At 39.2% G+C, this 21,506-nt stretch overlaps 1 protein-coding gene across 1 annotated transcript in view; it reads left to right on the forward strand.

Annotated features, from left to right (window-relative positions):
* Nucleotides 1-21,506, forward strand: part of akap9 (A kinase (PRKA) anchor protein 9) — a 69,388-nt gene that overhangs the window by 30,899 nt on the left and 16,983 nt on the right. Inside the window, exons 20-31 of the mRNA XM_039820922.1 lie at nucleotides 1,335-1,531; nucleotides 3,223-3,455; nucleotides 8,386-8,548; nucleotides 11,028-11,122; nucleotides 11,470-11,587; nucleotides 12,574-12,612; nucleotides 13,603-13,835; nucleotides 15,533-15,652; nucleotides 19,049-19,225; nucleotides 20,003-20,107; nucleotides 20,461-20,613; nucleotides 21,214-21,300. Of these exons, the coding sequence (XP_039676856.1) occupies nucleotides 1,335-1,531; nucleotides 3,223-3,455; nucleotides 8,386-8,548; nucleotides 11,028-11,122; nucleotides 11,470-11,587; nucleotides 12,574-12,612; nucleotides 13,603-13,835; nucleotides 15,533-15,652; nucleotides 19,049-19,225; nucleotides 20,003-20,107; nucleotides 20,461-20,613; nucleotides 21,214-21,300 (1,720 nt within the window). The remainder of the gene's footprint in view (nucleotides 1-1,334; nucleotides 1,532-3,222; nucleotides 3,456-8,385; nucleotides 8,549-11,027; nucleotides 11,123-11,469; nucleotides 11,588-12,573; nucleotides 12,613-13,602; nucleotides 13,836-15,532; nucleotides 15,653-19,048; nucleotides 19,226-20,002; nucleotides 20,108-20,460; nucleotides 20,614-21,213; nucleotides 21,301-21,506) is intronic.

Raw genomic sequence — 21,506 nt, forward strand, 5'->3', positions numbered from 1 at the left:
ACTTTATTCCTGCTAATTCCTCATAGTAAAATGTTATGCACCGAGATGCTCCATGAAAAAGAATATTCCGAATATATTGAGTTGGTCCTTTATCATTACCTGTTTGTTTGTGTTGGTGCTTTAAATACATTCAAAAAATATTTATATAGATTGAAGCCAAATTAAGATAAGATAAGCCTTTATTGTCTCCTATAGGAGAAATTCATCTTGGGCATTCGAGAGAAACGAAATGGCGACACATCGCGCATAAACACACAATAAACATACAGTTAACCTGCATAGAAACATAATCATACATTATCTCATCCAATGCTTCAATGAACATCTAATAAACCTCACACCATACCCGCCTACCTTTCCTCACAATCACAGAAGAACAGAAGAGAACCCACAACACATCCTCCCCCTCGTATTGCACTTAATTTTGATAATGATTGCACATTTCCTGTTAACTCATGCTGTGGTCAATAACTTATGTATTGCACAATGCCCAATTGCATATATTTATTTATTTTCATGACTATTTACATTGTAGATTCTCACTGACGGCATCAAAACTATGAATGAACACATATGGAATTATGTACTTAACAAAAAAGTGTGAAATAACTTAAAATATGTCTTATATTTTAGATTCTTCAAAGTAGCCACCCTTTGCTTTTTTATTAATAAGGGAAAAAATTCCACTAATTAACCCTGACAAAGCACACCTGTGAAGTGAAAACCATTTCAGGTGACCTCATGAAGCTCATTGAGAGAACACCAAGGGTTTGCAGCGCTATCAAAAAAAGCAAAGGGTGGCTACTTTGAGGAATCTAAAATATAAGACATGTTTTCAGTTATTTCACACTTTTTTGTTAAGTACATAATTCCATATGTGTTCATTCATAGTTTTGATGCCTTCAGTGAGAATCTGCAATGTAAATAGTCATGAAAATAAAGGGAATGCATTGAATGAGAAGGTGTGTCCAAACTTTTGGCCTGTACTGTGTGTGTGTGTGTGTGTATATATATATATATATATATATATATATATATATATATATAGCACATCCTGTAACCATAATGGTAAGTACCACAAATATTATTTAGTAGTATTAGTCACACATAAATCAATGCAGCCAATACACACACACTTCTTATCTCTTATTATTCATTTAATTAGACTCAATGTTAGTATGTGGTCTGTCAAACAGTGACAAATATGTAATTTATCATCTCAAGCCTTTCTTTTAGCCAACTAACATGTTTTTTCAATAAAACTACAGATGTTAAGAAGAAACTCTGCGATTGTTCACTGCGATTGTTTTTAACATAACTGTTGCTGCTTTCAGAAACGTCCTGCGTAAGGCCAACGAGAAACTTAGTCAGGTGCTGGTTGACGTCCTGAAGACTACTGCAGCGGCGGAGGAAACTATGGGCCTCCACATGCAGAGTCTATGTGATGCTTCCAGTCAAGGGCAGCAGGCAGCAACGCCCCATTCTACCACAGAGAGCGCCAACACCGAGCCCGTCAGACCTTATGCTGCAGGCAAGTAACATCAGTTCTCAGTAATAGTTTATGGTAAATGCTGGTGTTTGTGTTCGGGCAACAGGTTCAACAGCCCACCCACCCAAATATGTTGGTTCAGATGTTGGTATTTAGCTGGAGGTAAGATTTGTAGTTTAGCAAGAAAGCAAAAAAAGACATCAGAAAACAGACCAAAAAACCTACTAAATGCAATTATGTATACACTGACACCCTATACAACACCTCAGTATAAGAATTTATAAAATATTTCTGTGCATTGCAGTTTTCGCACCATTGCAGCTGCACTTGCATTAGCATTGTGGCATTTTATAGAGCTTTGAATCAGTTTGTATTTGGAAAAATTCAAATGCAAAACATTTGCAAACCAAGTAGTGCAAAACTGTTTTAAACTACATTTATTGGAGTTTTGAAATCTGTTTTTAATTGGACTTCTAGATTTCAAATGTGATTTAAAATTCAACTTTTAACACAACACATCCAGAGTCTAGCTGGCAGCCGTGACTGCAGTTGAACCTCCTCTGCTGCTAATATAGTCCAGTGCAAAGGAGCAATACTGCACCATGACTACATAATGCTATTGCACAAGCAAAGAGTGGATCCTCCTCTATCTTCACCAAGCCTAGTATTTGTATTTTTTCTAAAATGGAAAACCACACCATCCGTATGTGTATGTATGCATGTGTACACTTGTCACGCACAAATTGAATGTGATCACATGCAAATAAATAACAGCTTGGACAGTTAGTACTGTGAGTCAGATGTCAGAAGAATATCAGATTTGCCTGCAGTCTGAATGGTTCATTATAACTGAAGGTGGTGACTCCATGGGAAGTAAAGATAACGAAGTCCCATGTTACCAGCTAATCCTAATATTTACTTTAGGTGTTTCATGGGACTCACCACTTATATTATACAAATAATTGTCTTACACGTAATGTTATGTTCCAGTTTTGTTTTTGATCAGTTTCTTTTCCTGAAAAAGTATCCTCTAGAATATGCCATGTTGTTATATTGGGTCGCATATGACTTATTGTATTTGACCATAGACCTCCTGACATTTTACACATTGCGATGATTATGGTGAGTTTAAATCCCTGAAATTCTGTTGAAAATAATGAGATTTTGTAATAACCAGCGACTTGCATAATGCTGTCAGCATAATGACTAATCTGCCTCTATGCTTTAAAAGAGCCACTGCTCTGTCTCGGTTTGTTGTTCCAATACAAAAACATTTTTCATATAAAGGAAATTGTAATGTTAAAACACTGTAAATTTTGAGCCATCTCGCTGCCTGCTGCTATCATTAATATTCTCTTTTTATGGTTTTATATATTTAACACTGATTTGCATCCTGTTCTGTCATGAATAAAAAATACACATGACTAGCACTTTTTAAAGGTAGTCCTTGTCTTACACCAAGACTAACCAATTAAAATTAATTTAATTTCATTAAGTGAGCTTCAAGTGGTTTTAAGAAGCTAAATATAATATATAATATGATTGTGCTGATTATTCTCTCCCAGTATCCTGGTGTATCTATCTAAAGATTGGGCATACAGGTTAAAAAAATTTTTTTTCTAGGAAGCTGTTAAATATCTGAGTGAATTTTAAATGTGTTGACAATGTAATATACCGGTACATCAGGTTTGTGTGTCATATTTTTCTGCTCTCTGTTCTTCTTGTCATACCAGGTCACTCTGCAGAAAGTTGCCATGGCAGCGAGACCGCCACAGACAATTTGAGTCTGTGGTCCAGGGAGACTGAGGCTGACGAGGGTCTGGAGGTGTCCCAGCAGATGATGGACAACCTGCTGCATGGGGCGGGGACACAGCTGGAGAATGAGGAGCTTCTGATGGGCATAAGCAGACGTCTCCAAACTGCTCTGGAGAAGATGTTGATGGCCATCAACGACACCACCAACCAGGTACAAGCATTGTTAGTAAAGTGACCTGGGATCAATGTACCGTTGGACACTTGTCTGACTGTGTATGGCACTTTCTGCTCGCTGAGAAACTCTTATAGTGTTTAATCTAAAGCATGAGTTACTGTAAGGTACAAAATAATATAATAGTTCATGATAGTAGGCTGGCTAGCCTTTTGAAAATGTTACATTGGTGCCAATACAAAAGTTGATTTTCTGTAGTAAACAATACTTTTTTTCAATGTTTTACTTTACTGCGGGACAGAAACATGTTTTTAAACCTTTTATTTTATCATAACAAATATGCAGCTGGTGGTTTCAGCTTAGCATAAAGACTGGAAATGGGAAAACGATTAAACTGCCTCTCTAAAAAGGTAACTATTTGCATACCAGCAATTGTACAACGCACTAATTAAGATGTTATATCTCCAAGAAAACAACATGTAGAAATGACAATTGCCAGTCAGACAGCAGTATCAATATCCTCATCTAACTCTCTGCAAAAAAAGCACATTTCCAAAAATATAAACTATTATATACTAATATATACTGATTTAAAAAAGTTTCCTGATTTACGTAGATTAGGATAATATAATCTAAGTATGACCAAACCAGCCTAATAATCTGACCAAACATTTGATGCCAACTTTCAATACTCCAGTGTTATAGTAGTTTAAAGTGCTTTGTCAAGTGAAGTGGGTTCTTTTCAGGTTGACATTCAGAAGAATTCATCATGAGCAGTCCTGTGTGTGTTTGTGCAGAAAGCTCTAGTGACACATTTAGGCTTTGTCAAAACATTTAAATACCCACACTCAACACTGTTAACCCCCTCTGTGGGTTTTTACGCCTGTTCATGGAGGCATAATGGGGATGAGACTGCAGAATGTGGCCAGCAACAAAGTTGGCCTGTCTAGAATTCACAGACAAAAGAGCTGCCTCATTCCCAGTGGTTGCCTATAGATACGAACTGTGTTTACACTGAGCTTCTGTCTGGTCGATCAGCCTATCGTAGTCAGTAGTGGACAGAACAACTCCACCCCCCCTCAGGCTGTACATGTAGTGCACCCGCTGTGTCCAGTGTCAGCCACAGAGACAGGGCCAGTTTAACTAGGCCATTGAATGTGTTACTGTAACTGCACAGCACATCACATCTTCCCGTTGGCTGTATTTCATGCGTTACTTACGCTGAGATGGGTTTTATCTTGCCGATCTAAAAATAGCTTTAAAGAAATTTCAGGCCGAGCATCACTGTTGTTGCAGCATCCATTTACACCGCAGAGTGGCTGTTGGTTGAATGTTATTTATTGAATAATTTGTTTTTAAAGGCTACTGTATTTACCACATTTAGATTACGATACACCCTCTCTCTTCAGTACCTTTTTCTTTTTCTTGATCTTTTTGGTGGGTTTTCTTCATTTTTTTTATTTTGTATCATCAAACTGAGAATGATCTGACAAACTGATCTTCTGTTTGTCATTTTTGATATTATTATTATTATTATTATTATTATTATTATTATTATTATTATTACTGTAGCACTACAACTTATACACGCTGTACATTTCTATACCTTGGTGTCACAAACTCAAGACATTTTGGTTTGGTCCACTAACAGAGTTGTTTATGATAGTAAACAATAGAGATCAATTCATAATTTGATAAGTCTGCAACAAATTTGATAAACTATCCATTATTAAAAAAAAAAAAACATAAGCAAAAATGCCAGAAAATTCACTGGTTCTAGCTTTTTTACTTCAAAGATAATTTATACATTAAATGTCAAGATGGGTTCTGGGAAAAAAAAAATTTATGACAATAAATTTGTCAAGAAAATGCTCAAAAGTCGTAAATAATCATAAATTGCAGCCCCGTCAAAACCACATCATAGATTTTTCTAGCAAATTATGTGTTACACTGTTTGCGTCTCCTCCAAGTACACACCATTAACAGCACAATAAACTTGTAAACAACAAATCCACTTAATGGTTTGTTCAATGATTTCCCTGCTGCTATTGATCTGATATACATTAGTCTTGTCTGTAAGCGGTGCTGGGTCGTCACTTCTTGTCTGAGAAGCAGAGATTGATGACACAAGCCGTCCAGGAATGTTAAGTGTCTTTGTTAAACTACTGCTGTAAATTATTTCCCTGGAGAAGGTGTTTGCTAACTTATTGTCCACTCCCATTATCTGCCGGTGAGACGTGGAAATTGTTTGTGTGCAGTCAGTATGACGGTTGACATGCCAAACAGATACAGTAGGTGGGACCAAGAGGCGGCATGTCAGAATGCCTTAATTGCTTCTATCTGCTGCTACATAGGGACGGAATCCAGTTTGACAACTTTTTGTGGGGAGGGCGTGTGCTGTCTGTAGGTTATTTATGTGTACAGGGAGAGCCTGTGTTCTATCTGCTAAATCTACCTGGTTCTAATGATAGAAGCCACACCTGCTTCCCTCCCACTTTTGCTGAACAATATCCTGCTGTGTGCGATCAATGTAGGAAGTGAAAGAACAATCCTCTCGTCTTGAGTGGTGAAAACCTGGCCTGGAAGTCTGGGATTTAATTCTTTGGAGCACGTAGGTAGACAGAGGCTAAGTGAGTGTAACGTAGTGACAGTAGCCTGCCTTGGGTAAGTAAGCCTCGCCTGACAGGACAGAGAGATCCGGCTACAGTGAGTAATATTATGGAATGAGAAGGGGAGCATGCGTGGAACGGAAATGACAGCAATCCTAGAAATAAGTAAAAACGAAACAGTGAAAGACTTAAGATCCAAGCGCTGTCATTTCACCCTCGGCTGGCTGCCGCTCGGACTAAACAATTAAAAGGGGCCCCTGGGAGGCTTCCCTGCAGGTCGCGGTTGCTACGGCAGCATAGTATTGTCAATGAATCTCCAATGAGAGAGAGGAGAGCAAGCCGGAGCAGACGTGGGGGTGTGAGCTTTACCGAGCGGCATGATATGGTTTCACTCTGAAGAAATAAGGTCAGAGAGAAAAGAGAAGGAGGGTTGGAGATCTTCAAAGAGGACATGAAGAGAAGAAACGCTTGCCTTTGTGTTTACAAACCTCCTGTGGGTGTGTACAGGAATGCCTTTTAAACTGCCGGAGCAAGATGTGACTTTCACCTGCTGTCGAGGATGACACTTTTTGGTAGGACCATAAGAAAGCACATGAACTCGGATGACTTTCTCTCTCGACATTTACCTGGAACCTGTTCTACCTCCGACCAGCAGCATGTGATTGAGATTACGTGAATGTGACCCTCTCCAATTGTTGTTTACTCTTCTTGTGTGTGTTGAAAACACATAGAAACTGTTGCTTGGAGCTACCACAACGTTGCTCACAGCTTTATCCCCCACTGGACTTTTTTCTCAGTTGGGGTTGCACAGCTCAGCCTGGCAGGTCATGGCAAATGGGAACCTCTTTTGATAATTCCAGAAAAGGAGCTCCAACATAACGAACCGAGGTTGGAAGGTCTCCCTTCATCCATCTATCTTTTACCATGGATTCCTACCGCTCTTACTGGAACTCAGGCATGCAGAGCAGCACGTGGATGGAAGGGGAGGACCAGGATGTGTACGAAGTGGAATCTCGTGTACCCCTTCCCCGACCTTTCCCATTATGCAGCACCTTGAACGAGAAAAATGCTGTGGTGGTACAGACGCAAATCTCGCATGTCAATCACAGGACTAATGGTCACCTTCTTAAGGTTATCTCCAAAATCTCCCTGCCTACTCCTCCGTACACAGTAAGTTTACACCTGGTAAATGTACTGTAACTGAACTGCGTTGGAGTTTTTAAATTGTACGAAGAGATTGGGTTAGTGCAATTTTAAACAGTCTGCACATTGGATGGAGAGTACTGTCCTTTTGATTAATATTTTATAGGTACAATCACCACAGCTTTTTGTTTTGTCGTTCAGGTCTGCGCATGCAGATGATGTAATTTAAAAGCCATTCCACGTAGGAGCACAGCAGCTCTTTCTGTGCTGCTTTTGAAACCGTAGGTGAAAGATTAAAGACTTCTATGTGCCAGGGTCATGTTACCACTTCCTGGTTCCCATAATGTTACAAAAAGACCTTTGCTCAGGGAGATACAGTAATCTATGGAAAGTAATAAATGGGAGCGTGTTCACGGGTTATTGCAATATGATGATTTCATAGCTGTGACACACGGAAAAGATGCCTTCTGTCACCTGACCTGAAGGTTATTAAACTAATTTCATATAATCATTTCAGTGTGTTTCTGTCACATTTGCACATAACTTCATTTTGTTGTTGACTTTTGTACAAGTTGCCTTTTTGTCCAATGCCATTACTTTAAAGTCTGTCTGCACATTATGCATTAATACCATGAACTGTTTTGTCAAACCTTATGTAATGGCAGTATATTCCTAAAGGTGACAACAAAATGCTTTTCTAAGTAACTTTAAACAACTTGCTTAACTTTGTATTGAAATTAGGGAATTTGCTTTCTAGCTGCAAATCTTTAAAGTGAATGATACTGGTATTGAACTAAATCTACTATATCTATCTATCTATCTATCTATCTATCTATCTATCTATCTATCTATCTATCATATTACAGTAAGTAGACAAAATCTGTTTTCCAAATGGGCTGAAAGATATGGTTGATATCAATATCTTGATATTTTAAAGGATATTTTCTAGGTTCCATTCATATGATGTTGGTAAATGTAATGTCAAAATAATCAAATGGACATTGAGATCAATAAACTGTGGTCCACTGTTATGCATTACATGAGAATAAACATTTTATATGTAGAAAACAAGAACGTCAATAACTATTTTTTTTTAATCCGTGGACTTCCCCTTTAGGGCAAATAATTCCTTTTCAATGGATGTTCTTCTAAGCTTATTTAATGTCCTATTTCCCTAACTCTTCTCCTTGTGTGACTCTTTCCTCTTCCCCTCTCAGCTTGAACATGCCAGGATGACCCAGACTGAGCTGATGCGGGAGTCCTTCCGCCACAACCAGGAGATGAACGAACTGCTTCAGAAGCAGGAGGAGCTGCAGGAACGGTTGTCCGAGGAAGCCCGGGCACGGGAGCAGCTGGCTCTGGAACTTCACCGGGCTGAGGGTGAGTTTTTCTGAAAAACATGTTCATTTATAGGAAATATGATCAGCATGGAATACATGAATTTGTTTCCCTGGCTTGTACATTCATTTGATTTAAATGTTGGTCAATTTCTATGTGGGGTAGGAAGTCTGCACAGTACTGTCATCCACTGTTTGTAGCTTCTTTATAGGATTTATTTATAGCCTCTATATAGGATGAATGGCAGTACTCTCTATTTCTCTAATTGAAGATGTGATAAGGTGTGTCTTTATGTCAGAATAATTACAGAAAACTGAGAGCATAATGAGGAACTGAAGTGAAAAAGCATCTGTGCATCCTTTTGGGGGAGGGGGGTGTTACAGGGAGTGCTGGGATCAGCTGTTTGAAAGGGAGAGTACAGGCGTGAGAGACCATCTGTGGTGACAAATCGACAAATGGTAATTTCTGTTTGGCAGCCTGTCTCTGATATGTGTTTGACAACTAAATCATGAGGGTTTGTGTTTTTGGAGGTGAAGGTATCCGTGTGAGAACACCGTAAAATCTTTAAGCTTCATTAACTTTGATTCACCAAGAAGTCAGTGGCCATTTGTTGACAACAGTGTAAGTGCTGTGACAGATTTTATTGGGGTAATAATGTCCCATCCATGTCAGAGACAGCTGGTCCACGAGGGTCAACTGTTATAACCACATCCACTCTCTCACTCACCAGTCGACTGGGCTGACTTTAAGTCTCTCACACAAATTGGCAAATGTACAGTACAGCAGTCATTTCTTTCTTTCTGGCTTTGTGTTCACACTGAACAGTGGTGAGTGTATAGCCTTTTCTAATCTTTTATTATCTTTAGTGGTATCCTGTTATGATGTTTGTTTTCTGTAATCCTATAGAGGTGCTGAAGAATAGCAAATATTTGCTGTCATAAAGTTTTACAGCATTGACTATCAAAGAGGGAGACAATGTGTCAAGCTGTAAAAGATAAAAGAAGAAACATTATGGAGAATAGGACTGCAACTAACAATTATTATATTATAATTTATTTTATTTGTCAAAGTAAAGCAACAAATCCTCAAAATTTAGAAGCTGAAACCAGATATTTAATATTTTTGCTTGAAAAATGGCAAACAATCTGTCAATTTTCAAATTGTTGGCAATTAATTTTCTATCAATTGACTAATTGATTAATCAACAAATTGTTTCAGCTCGATAAGAAAATAGATGCTACATCCCAAACTATTCCCCGTCATTTTATGTAAAAAAGTCCTGTGCCTATGTGGTTATGTGGCATGCATCTTCTTCATTAACTTTTAGGGAGTGCTTGACATCTGCTCAGCCTCTTGTTTCTTGGACATCTCCTTGTGCAAATGCCAATGAAGTGAAAGATATATAATTCCCCTCCTATTGTGTGGGTGATCCACACAGGTGAAAGCTCAGGGTGTGGCCTTTTCAAACTGGTTTTAAATTAAACAAAGAGACAGGCTCATACTGGAAAAAGATCCTCTTCACTGATAGACAGAACATATATGTCTGTGAAAAGGATGAAAAGTATTCTTTTGTTATGGTTTAACAATCTGGAAAAGACTAAGTTGGACAACATGAAGCTGTGGAAATATTGTCTTGCAGAGTATATGTGATTATGGATTCCCAGTAGAGCTCTGTTTGGTTAGTAGACAATGTTTTTTTTAATGTAATTAATCACATGCATTGGATAGCTATGTAGGGATCCCTCCTTAGGCAAACTTTGCACAAAGCTTTGGTTCCTGCTTAGATGTCTAAAATAATAGTTATCTCCTGACCACACAGGTGTTTTACCTTCTGCCTTTCTCTGTTTTACATAACACACAGAGCGCATTGAGCCCATAAAAGCCTCAAACATGTATCAAGTCAGATAATATTAAAATTGTACCTTTTAGAACGGGTCTCATTCTATGCCAAAGTTACAGTAAATTAATAAATAAGTGTGTGTGTGTGTGTACCCCACTTCCTATAACTGTGAGCTGAATACATCCTGGTGCCTAATGCTTGCTGACCTGTGACAGAGCAGTACAGTAATGATTGCATTTCATTGTGTTTACAGCTCAGTCTGTCAAGCAAAATGGGTCAGCCATGCTCATTTGTGTTTCTGCATTTGTATGCAAGTTTGCGTGCCTTGGCATTTATGTATGTACGTTTTTGTTTGCTGTTGTGTTGTCGGTTACCTTGGATTTTGTGTCCTCTTGTTAAGTGCTTGTTCATCTGGATTGTGTGTGTGTGTGTGTGTGTGTGTGTGTGTGTGTGTGTGTGTGTGTGTGTGTGTGTGTGTGTGTGTGTGTGTGTGCGTGTGCGTGTGCGTGTGTGCATGTTTGACTGAAGCTGGTTATGTCTCAAAGTAGCCTAATTCCTCTTAATTCTTCTGTTAAGTAAGAATGGGCGGCTATGAAAGATGCAATAACGTTATGAAAGGGAAATTATGAATTTACATTTTAGCTCCCTCTATAAGTGTCCTCTTGCTTCATCCACATTCAGGTCTGATTGATGGCTACACGGGTGAACGGGCTGCACTGGAGGAGCAGTTACGTCACAAGGAAGAGCTTCATCTGACCCTCGAGCAAGAGCTGCAGGTGAGGCATTCCAGCTGCAGAGAGGAGAAAAATAATTACCTTTTTTTTTTTGTGCCTCTGGCGCAGAACAGTAGTGACTCACGTGTAATACTTGAGGTTGAATTAGTTAAAATATCTGCCAGAAAAAAAAAACACTTAGGTAGTGTCGATTCTCTTTAGTATCATAATAACATATCATTATGTATGTATTCAAGCTAAAGCGCTGGTGATATACTGTATATTTTTCTTATTGTCAAATACAGAACATCCCCAGTCTAAATGTTAAATAACAACATCTATTTACATTCATCATACTCTATGTATCCATTTTCTGCCAGTCTGTAACTGAATGTCCTTTCTCCATGCAGGTAACAGGAAGCCGGCTGCAAGAGCTGGAACACGAGAGGCTTCAGATGCAGGAGGAGCGGGAGCTGCTGTCACGGCAACAAGACGCCATGAGGGAGCACGCCGGGCCCCGTGAGCTTCGTAAGTATCCCAGAATTCATTTACCGACAATATACTCTATACAGATTTTTAATAGCCCAGTCACAGGAAGTTATTATCCTTACAGTTGAAAGGAACATATTAGGAAATTCTAAACAGGAACTGAATTTAGTGTATGTTTGATTATGTGAACTTTATTGCATCATAGTTAGTGTACCAAAGATAATAGATGAGGAAACAAAAATACACAATTTCTCAGGTTTTCGGTTCTTTTTTTTATCAATGCTCAAGTTTAAGATAGTTTGGTATGGTTGTATTAAAAGAAAAATGCCTCACCTAAATGAAATCATAAAGTGTTCCTTGAATTACACAGGACAGCTTAATTTGTGAAACATTGACCAAGAGTCAGTCAGCTGCATGTCATACAGCAGTCGTTATCATTGTTTTAGCTCCTGTTTCAAAGAAGTGTATATTGACAGTATACAATAAAATCTATACTGGTTTTTATCAAAGAGCCTACATTAGCCATAATGTAGGTGCATTGTCAGCGACAGAAATTCAGACCAAAGGTCAAAAAGTCAATAAAATGTTTATTTTTGGAATGTTTTTTTTTCTTCATTGTAACAACTCTGAGGCAACTCTACATTTCTTACAAAGTTGCTACCAGTATTTGTGCCACAAGTCATATATTTACAGATATTCGCCAAGAAGTGCTTCCGGAAACATGAAGCTCGATAACTTTATCTGCTAATTTTGCATTATAACTCCTGTATAATCAAAAAGGTATCCCAGTAAATTCTCTGATAAAATGGTGAGTATTCTGTATCTAAGGGTGTAAACCAAAGGGGCTATTTCAGAAACCTTTTCCTTTCACAGCATCCTTTCTACAGCATTAACCTACTGCTGTGAAACAGACAAAAGCACTGCCATTTTGTCGTCACCCTTTTCTATTCTTTATCTAAGACTTTTCATGTTCATGACATAAACAAGAGCATGTTACATTCCTGTGCTTTCTTATTCTCCTATAGGCCTAGTTGAAGCTGCAATGGTTGCAGCACCTGAAGCAGGTGTGTCCACTTTGAGCATGGCTCAGTCATATCTACTATATGTTCCTTATAATTGTCTACAGTAGCTGAGTGACACAATATCTCTATATCTTAATATCTTAACTCTAATCCAGCAACTAATCCAGCAAATATTGGAGCTTGCTTGCTATTGGCTCACAAACTCACTCAGTTCAATCACTAACCTTTGCTTCAGCTTTTCATCTTGATTGATTTTTGTCCCGGTTCGTCATTTTTAATGTCTTGGAGTCGATGTTAAGCACTCATTTTAGCATGATGAAATGAAAGTAATCTTCAGACACTTATATTTAGTCATTATTTCCTCACTGTCAATTATCTACACTCTGAATTAAGCATATTTTTTATTGTTATATATTTTTAGAGCTGTAGATGCTGTGCTTACAGCATTTCTTTGAGTGAGTGAGATTATTGGCTGTTCAGGAAGTCCATCTCCCCTGCCTGTAAATGCTTATTGGGCATGGATATCGCAATGTCTGGGCTGTCCACGTGTTTGTTCTGTCACTTGCACTCTCTCACCTTTTTACTTTTGCACTAATCCTGCGGAGTTTGATCCTGGGTAAACCGGTGTGGGTTGTTAATTGGTGGCAGCGGAAGGGCAAAGAGGCATCATAATGGGGAATCATGTTTAGTAACGGGGCATCATGTTGGGAAGTTGACTGAGATGTTTGAAGAGTCTGAAGTTAGCCTTGTATTCAGTTGAAGCTATATATGTGACCACAACATTAAAATTTAAATTGTAACATTTCAGAGAAGGAAGTTGACCTATTATTTTTTTTCAATATTTTTTTAATAACATGGCAAAAAGCCATTCAATCCAATCACATGGCTCTTTCAGACTCTTCAGTAGCTCCATCTCAGCATCCTGTTCATCACCAAAATCAAACCTGAATGAATCATTAACTGAAGTTCGCCACTTACAGTTGACAGGCAGTGATGCCTAACCTCCCCTCCTTCCTCCGCTGTATTCTGTAGACCTTCTGGAGGAGACGGAAAAGCTGATGAAGGAGAAGGTGGAGGTACAGCGTCAGGCCGAAAAGGAGAATGCCGACCTCCTGAAGCAGGTGAAGCTGCTGGAGGTGGAGCTGGAGGAGCAGGTCAACCGGGTGATCGAGTTGGAGCACGCTCAGAGCACAGAGAGCGGAGACCTCCGACAACAGGTCCAAGCTCTGGAGAAACAGATGGAGAAGAACAGGAGGTTCCTCGATGTGAGTGACAAAGAAAATGGCCAATAGTCTCATGTAGCTTTTACTCAATATTCAAAATGATGTATACTCTCAGTCAGTGACAAAATGATTATATTTGTATTCATATTTGGGCAGCTTTAAACCATGAATAAAATTTTGATTGGAGATGAATTAATTAATTGATTTGCAGAAAATCGGCAAGAATTTTGTTAATCGATGAATTGTTCAGGTCATTTTTAGGCAAAAATGTTCATAAAGCTATGTGTCTCGAGCTCTTAAATGTAAAATATGTGCTGCTTTTATTGTCATTTATCACAGTGAATTAAATATCTTTGAGTTTAAGACTGTGGTTGGACAAACAAAAAGGCAATTTGAATTTGTGGGAAGTGTTTATTCTTATGTTCATTCTTATTTAAATTTTCAACATTTTACAAACCAAGCTATTTATTGATTAATCAAGAAAAGAATCCCTAGTGCTTCAAATCTTTTGCAAAGTGTCCTTTGCTTCTGTTCTGCATGCAGTTATTGTCCCTTATTAGTAATAGCCAAGTGGCAAGTAAAAAATGAAAACTTTTTAAAAACTCATCACAATATCTCGCAACGTATGTTACAACCATGACTGTTTCTTGGGACAGGATATGTTGCAGACAACACCTTTTTTTTTTTAAATGTCAACACCTTTAGGTCCCATGGAATGAAAATTTCACTTTATGAGGTTTCTTAACATTAATATGCGATAGGTGTAAACCGAGCCCTGGGTATCCTGCTCTGCCTTTGAGAAAATGAAAGCTCAGATGGGCCGATCTGGAATCTTCTCCTTATGAGGTCATAAGGTGCAAGGTTACCTCCTCTTTCTCTGTTTTGGCCCACCCATGAGAGAGAGACATATTGGCTTTCAAACGAGCAAAGTGGCAGTTGGTCAAGGCCAGACCCCCACCCTCCACCTTGCCGCGGAAAGTGATCACACCATTGACCAACAAAAACCTGGTCTAAAGTCAATAACGCAGCATTTTATTATTTTAAAACGCAAATATTTTAGGCTTGTGCACAGTGCGCGCACACTGTCCTTACACACACAGGGACGCGCAGCAGCAAACAAGCATGCAAAAGATAAAAAATACAAAATATTACAATGTGAAATAGTTTTGGTGGCATAGAGCTCATGCCATATGATCTGCTCTTGCGCTTTCACTTCACTCACGAGCAGATCAGTTTATTCTCCTGAAAATCTCTCCTTCCTGCTTAGCAAATCCGCTTTCATAATAGCAATGCGCCAAGGTACAAACACGCCTGGCTTTTAAAGCAACATTATGAAACTTTTAGCTGCAGCTGTAGTTCCAATGAGACCACCTGTAGGTCTAAAAGTTACATAGTGTTGCTTTAAAGGGAATGGGAGATGACACTCTGATTGGTTTATTGCATGTTACGCCCAAAACACACGTATGATTAATTAAGACACTAAGTACAAGCCTTTTGAACCATGCGCCTGGCGCACTGACCCTTTTTTCCGCCGTTAAACTAGCAAAAGTTGATTTGTACACGCCCAGAATGCACCTGCGCCAGGCTCTTCACGCCGTGCGCTTGGATCATTAAAATAGGGCCCTTGCTCTCACAGCATCTGATGATTAATAAGTGAATTTGCCTTTGCAAATAAAGCAAGCCAGTATTGAAGATCTGATTCAATATTTTCATATTCTTGTCTTTATTTTGGTGTCTAGGAACAAGCTGTGGACCGAGAACACGAGAGGGATTTCTTCCAGCAGGAGATCCAGAAACTTGAACAACAGCTGAAGAATCCACAGAAGCTTCAGGCTGGCTCTGAGCAAAGAAACCGAGAGGTAACAAGAGAAAGCTCTGTTCTCTGCCAGAGGACCAGGCATTAATAGAGATGCTTATTTTCTGAAAATAACACTGTTGTTATGGCTATAAACACTGCACTGAGACTCAGAAAGAAAGAACAATAGAGCTGGTAGAATTACCTGTGCTGCCTCCAAAATGACACCAAATAGTTGGAGTGGGATTGTTTGTTCCTTGTGATCCTACAGTTGTGTAATAGTAGGTTTTATTTGCACGATCATCGAAAACACAATACAGTGGGAGTGATAAGATTTGCTGAAGTCAATCACTACCCTGGTGCAGCTGTTACTCAGATGTGTTTGTATGACATAAGGACAATTACATGTAATTTAACCCCAGATATCACATTTCAGAAGTGAATACTCATGTCATGAGGTCATGATTGATTTGATTTGCTTAGTGACAACTGCTGAGATTTTATAGACTAAATCCAAACGATTTAGATTAGAGTTGCACTTATCTATATGTTTTTATTAACAATGGGTCAAGTGAAGATGTGAAATGTGTCGATTGTAGTGATGAACCCACAGAGATTTTATCACCCTCTCACTCTGCATTTCCTCTCAGCTCTACTGAACGTTTTAAATAATTTAGTAAATTTTTTAGATTTTACAGCCCACAACTTAACTTGGTTCACTGTCATTGCTGTCATTAACCTTGTTTCTAGCTCAAAAGCTCAGCTATATCCACTGTACGCTACCTGCTCAGCATCAAACAGCAGACAGACAAAGTTAGCAAGTAGCTGGTAAACATAGTGGAGCATTTAGCAGCTAAAGAGCTAGATAATTCCACTTCAAATGAATGCTAATGTTGCTCTACTGGATGTGTTAATAGGTGACTGTTTGCTAACATATTCAGCAGATCAACTTTTTAAGGCTATAATAAATCCATGTTGTGTTTACACCTTGTTCCATTGCCCCCAAGTGGCCAAAAAGTAAACAATGACAGACATTACACCTGCACCAAGATGTCTGTAATCTTTATTGTTATAGGATCCCACTTAGCTTCTACAGATACAGTTGCTAGTCTTCCCAGTAATCTTTGATTTCCACAACTATCGTCAGTCAATTCGTAACTTCCTTCCTTTGGTCCTGTCCAGAATTTTTGACTGGATTTTGATGGTCACATTTTCATTTTATATCATTATAAAGTATATGAGGAGTAGTTGACAGTAATAGAAAAAGGTCTTAACCTGCTTTTTTAAGTTTTCATATTCGGCACAAAATGGCAGAATGACATTTATTTTTGTGCATCAGTCTCATTCATCACAGCAGTTTTAACCTTGATGTTGTTTATGTATTTGCTTTGTCTGTGCTGATATTACTCTTTGGCTTCTCAAAGATTTCATCATTGACTGTTATTTTCCATCCACTCACAATCTAGCCCCCAGTTCACTCTGGGCAAGGACAAATTTAATTTTGATCAACACGGTTGTCATTATTTTGCAGCAAATTTGAGGCGCTAATTATGTCCTCAAACCAAACGACTGGATCCTTACACAGGAAAAAGTAATTTGCCAGTAAAGCATCATACCCTGCTAACTGAAGGCATCATGTTTATAATAATAATAATAATAATAATAATAATAATAATAATAATAATAATAATAATAATAAATGAATTAATTAATAATTAAAGTTATTAAACAGTTAAATTCAACTCATTTTCCTTTTGATGATATAAAGGAAAATAAGCCACACTGGGTTATGGGCCCTATCAGAAACATCATTTTACAAGTTAAGTCAGTTAATCCCTCAGGGGAAGATGACTTCAATGCTCAGCGGTATCATAATGTTCTCTGTCCTTTCCTTACTGTCTTTGTAACTGAAGTATCCTCGATTTGCCCCTGCTGCATGTTAGTCTTTGAAAGGTCTGTTTGTTTAAAGACTTGAATTATATAACTTGTGACTGTATTTAGCTATGAGTTCTGTGGTTTCCTTGTGTTCATAGCATTAATTTCAGTCTCACTTCTGCTTTAAACTCACAGGCTAATACCCAAAAGATAGATAACCTGTACTACTTCTATAATTTCCAGAAACCCTTGCCTCATTATCACTAAGTGCTTTTTCTTTCCCCTCTTGCCCTTGAAATCTCCATCCTCTGAACCTTTATGCCTTCTCTCTGCCGTGGCTATTACAGGTGGATGGAGTAACCTCTAAGGTATTGCTTCTAGCTACACGTAGAATCAAGTCTACCCCAGAGAGCATTTAGTTAGTTTTAGTAATCCCGCCCAATCCTGTAGCAATTACTGGCCTGTCCATCTCGCGTTTCCTCTTCCTTTTTCCGGTTTGATCCATCTCTGCCGTGTTTGTCTTCATTTGGAAGCGGCTTCAATTATCCTCTCTCACTCTGCTCCTTTCTCTTGTGCCTCCCCTCAATGCCAAACTTAACCGCAAAACAGAAGACAAAGTGGGGTGGAAGAAGGGTGTTCACCAACTCGGTGTAGAACAAACATCATGAAAGTATCCTCTCTAATGATGATTGTTTTCGATACAAAACTGACTTTTTGCATGGCCATGCAAAGAACCTTCTTACATAAATATGAATTGTAGTTTGTAAAACTAACCATGGAAAATCCTTATTTGCCACATTAGCAATGTGAAATGTTGACATTTTTAGAAAATTTCAAACGCTCTGGAGTTGACTTGAATTCCATCCATAAATGAATTACAAGGGACATTCTGGTACAGTAAAGCTTAAAGAAATATAAATAAACCATTCAGTGCAGAAGTACTCTCATGAAGAGTTCATCATACTCTCTTGTCACATTAATATTTAATGAAGGGCTGTCAGTGAGGGGGTGTATTTCATCTGCCTTACTACAGTGTCATTTTGTTTTGAATAGAAATTCAGGTTTCTATAACATCTTTACAAAGGCATTTATGAAACAACAAGATACATAAAAAAGTCAGTCAGTCTTTTATGAAACAACATTATTTTCTTGTTAAATCAAGCAGGGGGAACAGTTTACCCTCTAGATTTTCCCATTTCCTGAGATAATCCGAAACAAACCTTCCTCCTGTGGACCCTTCTTCCTCCTGTTCATTGATCTGCTGATGTTTTGCCGTCTCACAGATGGATCAGTTACCTGCCAGCGGTCCTCCTGGTTAATGTACTGCTCTGTGGTTTGTCACCCTGAATGAAATCTCTCTCTCTCCCCTCTGTCCCTGCACCTCTTTTCACTCTCAGCCCCCTCCTTTCTCAGGTGGATCAGCTGACCTCCCAGCTAGCTGTACATGTACCAGCAATGCTGTAGCGTGTGGTGTCTGAGAGCGGTTCCCATTAAACATCTCTCTCTCTCTCTCTCTCTCTCTCTCTCTCTCTCTCTCTCTCTCTCTCTCTCCTGCTCCTTTCATTTCTCTCTCTCTCACTACCAGGTGGACCAGCTGACCTCGCAGCTAAAGGAGAAGGCGGATTGGTGCAGTGAGCTGCTGCTCAGCTCAGAGCAGCTGCGTCGTGAGTTGGGAGAGCGCGACGAAGAGATTGACAAGCTGGAGAGCCGCATCCGCGAGCTGGAGCAGGCCCTGCTGGCCAGCGCTGACTCCCTGGAGAAGGTTAGGAAGGGGAGGGGGAGGAGGGAGATGAAGGATGTCCAGGAGACGGAGTAAGAAACGGCAAGAGAGAAAAAGCAGTCTGAATAATAGCTGTGGAGCATGGCAGAGGGTGTGTGTGTGTGTGTGTGTGTGTGTGTGTGTGTGTGTGTGTGTGTGTGTGTGTGTGTGTGTGTGTGTGTGTGTGTGTGTGTGTGTGTGTGTGTGTGTGTGTGTGTGTGTGTGTGTGTGTGTGTGAGGATGTATATGAGATGACAGCTGGAGAAGGAACGGGAGGAGGGTTGAGAGAGAGAGAGAGAAAGAGGGGGGGGGAGAGAGAGAGAGAGAGAGAGAGAAAAAAAAAAAAAAAGAAAAAGAGAGAGAGAGAGAGAGAGAGAGAGAGAGAGAGAGAGAGAGAGAGAGAGAGAGAGAGAGAGAGAGAGAGAGAGAGAGAGAGAGAGAGAGAGAGAGAGAGAGAGAGAGAGAGAACAATGTGTGGGTGTGTCTACTTCAGCTGCCCGGCTGTTTGTAGTGATAACACTGATGGCTAGCAACTGTCAAGATTGCCCCCCAGTGTTCGTGGAGGACTGTTGTGAGTGAACAAAAAGGAGCAGTGCAGGAAATGCTCATATATCTGCTTTACAAATGAGTTCCAGTTGCATGATAAAGGATACAGCAACATGCATTTATAGTTTGCATCCTTGAAAATCTGTTTGATCACAAGAGCTTGTTCCTTCACGCCTTTCTGCGCATGCTGTTAATAACTGCTGTGCTAAATAGTTTCTTTTGTGTGTGTCGCAGATTGAACAAAAGAAGCAGAATGCATCCATCACAGAGGCAAAACACTCCACACTGGAGGCTCAGTTACAGACGGAGAGAGAAGCTCTGGAGCGGAAAGAGAAAGAGGTAGCGTGCTGCTAAGGAAGGATAATCAACGGATAATATTTCAATTTGATGATTTGAAGATCCAGCTGGGAGTGAAATGTTTTAAATTTGTGGTTTATAGTCGGCATGCAGGTGTTACAGCAATGTTTTTCAATAGCATTGTAACTGCATGTAATGCATCATACACTTCTTTGTCCTGCATTGGCAAACCCTTACTGTAGTATCCTTTGAAATATGCATTTTTGTTTAATTACATGAATAGTAGAAAAAAATTATAGCTAACAAGCGAAGAAGAGGAAATCAGAGTTGTTGGATTTTCAGTCGTCACGTGGTGTCTCCTCTGAAGTGCTTGCCATGTTTACCTGTCGCCTCAGATCGGTAACCTGGAAGAGCAGCTGGAGCAGTTCAGAGAAGAGCTGGAGAACAAGAGCGAGGAGGTGCAGCAGCTTCACATGCAGCTGCAGATCCAGAGGAAGGAGATCAGCAGCCAGCAGCAATACCTAGAAACCAGGGATAGCATGCTCCAGGTAAAGAGCCGTCCTTGTGTGAAAAGATCTTAAAGTATCTTTATGAAAGATTTTGTATTCCAGAAATTCCAGAAGTGGTTTATTATCTCTAAAACTGTGGATATCAGTATCGGACAGACACTGGCCACATATTGTGTTAAAAGATGTTTAAACTTGTATTCTCAGTTATTATGTGATTAATCTGTGTTTTCTACTCACAAACTGTTGTACTGAAGAGCAAAAGATAAACCACTGGTTGCTGGTGAATTTAAAACTGTTGGCCGAAGTTCTGGCGTATTCACACAACCAAAAACTGGACCATCAGTTGTAAACAGGACTTTTTTATGTAATGCATATACCACAATTATGTATATATAATATTTATATTTCTCTCTCAAACGGCAAAAACATTTTGGTTTGGGTGTTTCATTTAATAAAGAGATATTTTCTCTATGTTGCTAATTTTAGTTTGCACATTTTGCAAGACTGCCACTGCCCGCACATTTTTTGTTTGACTCAATCGGTGTACTTTCAGTAGTCCACCATGAGGCTGCCTCTTAGTGGACTTTCACCTAACGTGTTTATTAATAGCCATCACATTATAATCTCTGACTTTTGAAGGTGATGGAGGAGAAGGACAGGGAAATAGCACTTCTTAATGCACAGATCACTAAGCTCCAACACATGGAAACAGCCTCTGATAACAAGGTAACGCAATATATGCATATACGAAATAGAATAAAAGTCTATTTCGAATACGCATATCTCCGTGTTAGTCGGTGTGTGTGTGTTTTCTGCATTTGTGTACACTTTTATTTTTGTTTTCACCATTTATTTATTTGTTGGGTTGTTTTTGCTTGTTTTATTTCGGTAAGTAGTTCCATAGCCCCATCGTCTGTTGTGAGGTGATCATT

The sequence above is a fragment of the Perca fluviatilis genome, chromosome 13 (genome assembly GCF_010015445.1).
Source record: "Perca fluviatilis chromosome 13, GENO_Pfluv_1.0, whole genome shotgun sequence".
Lineage (NCBI taxonomy): Eukaryota > Metazoa > Chordata > Actinopteri > Perciformes > Percidae > Perca > Perca fluviatilis.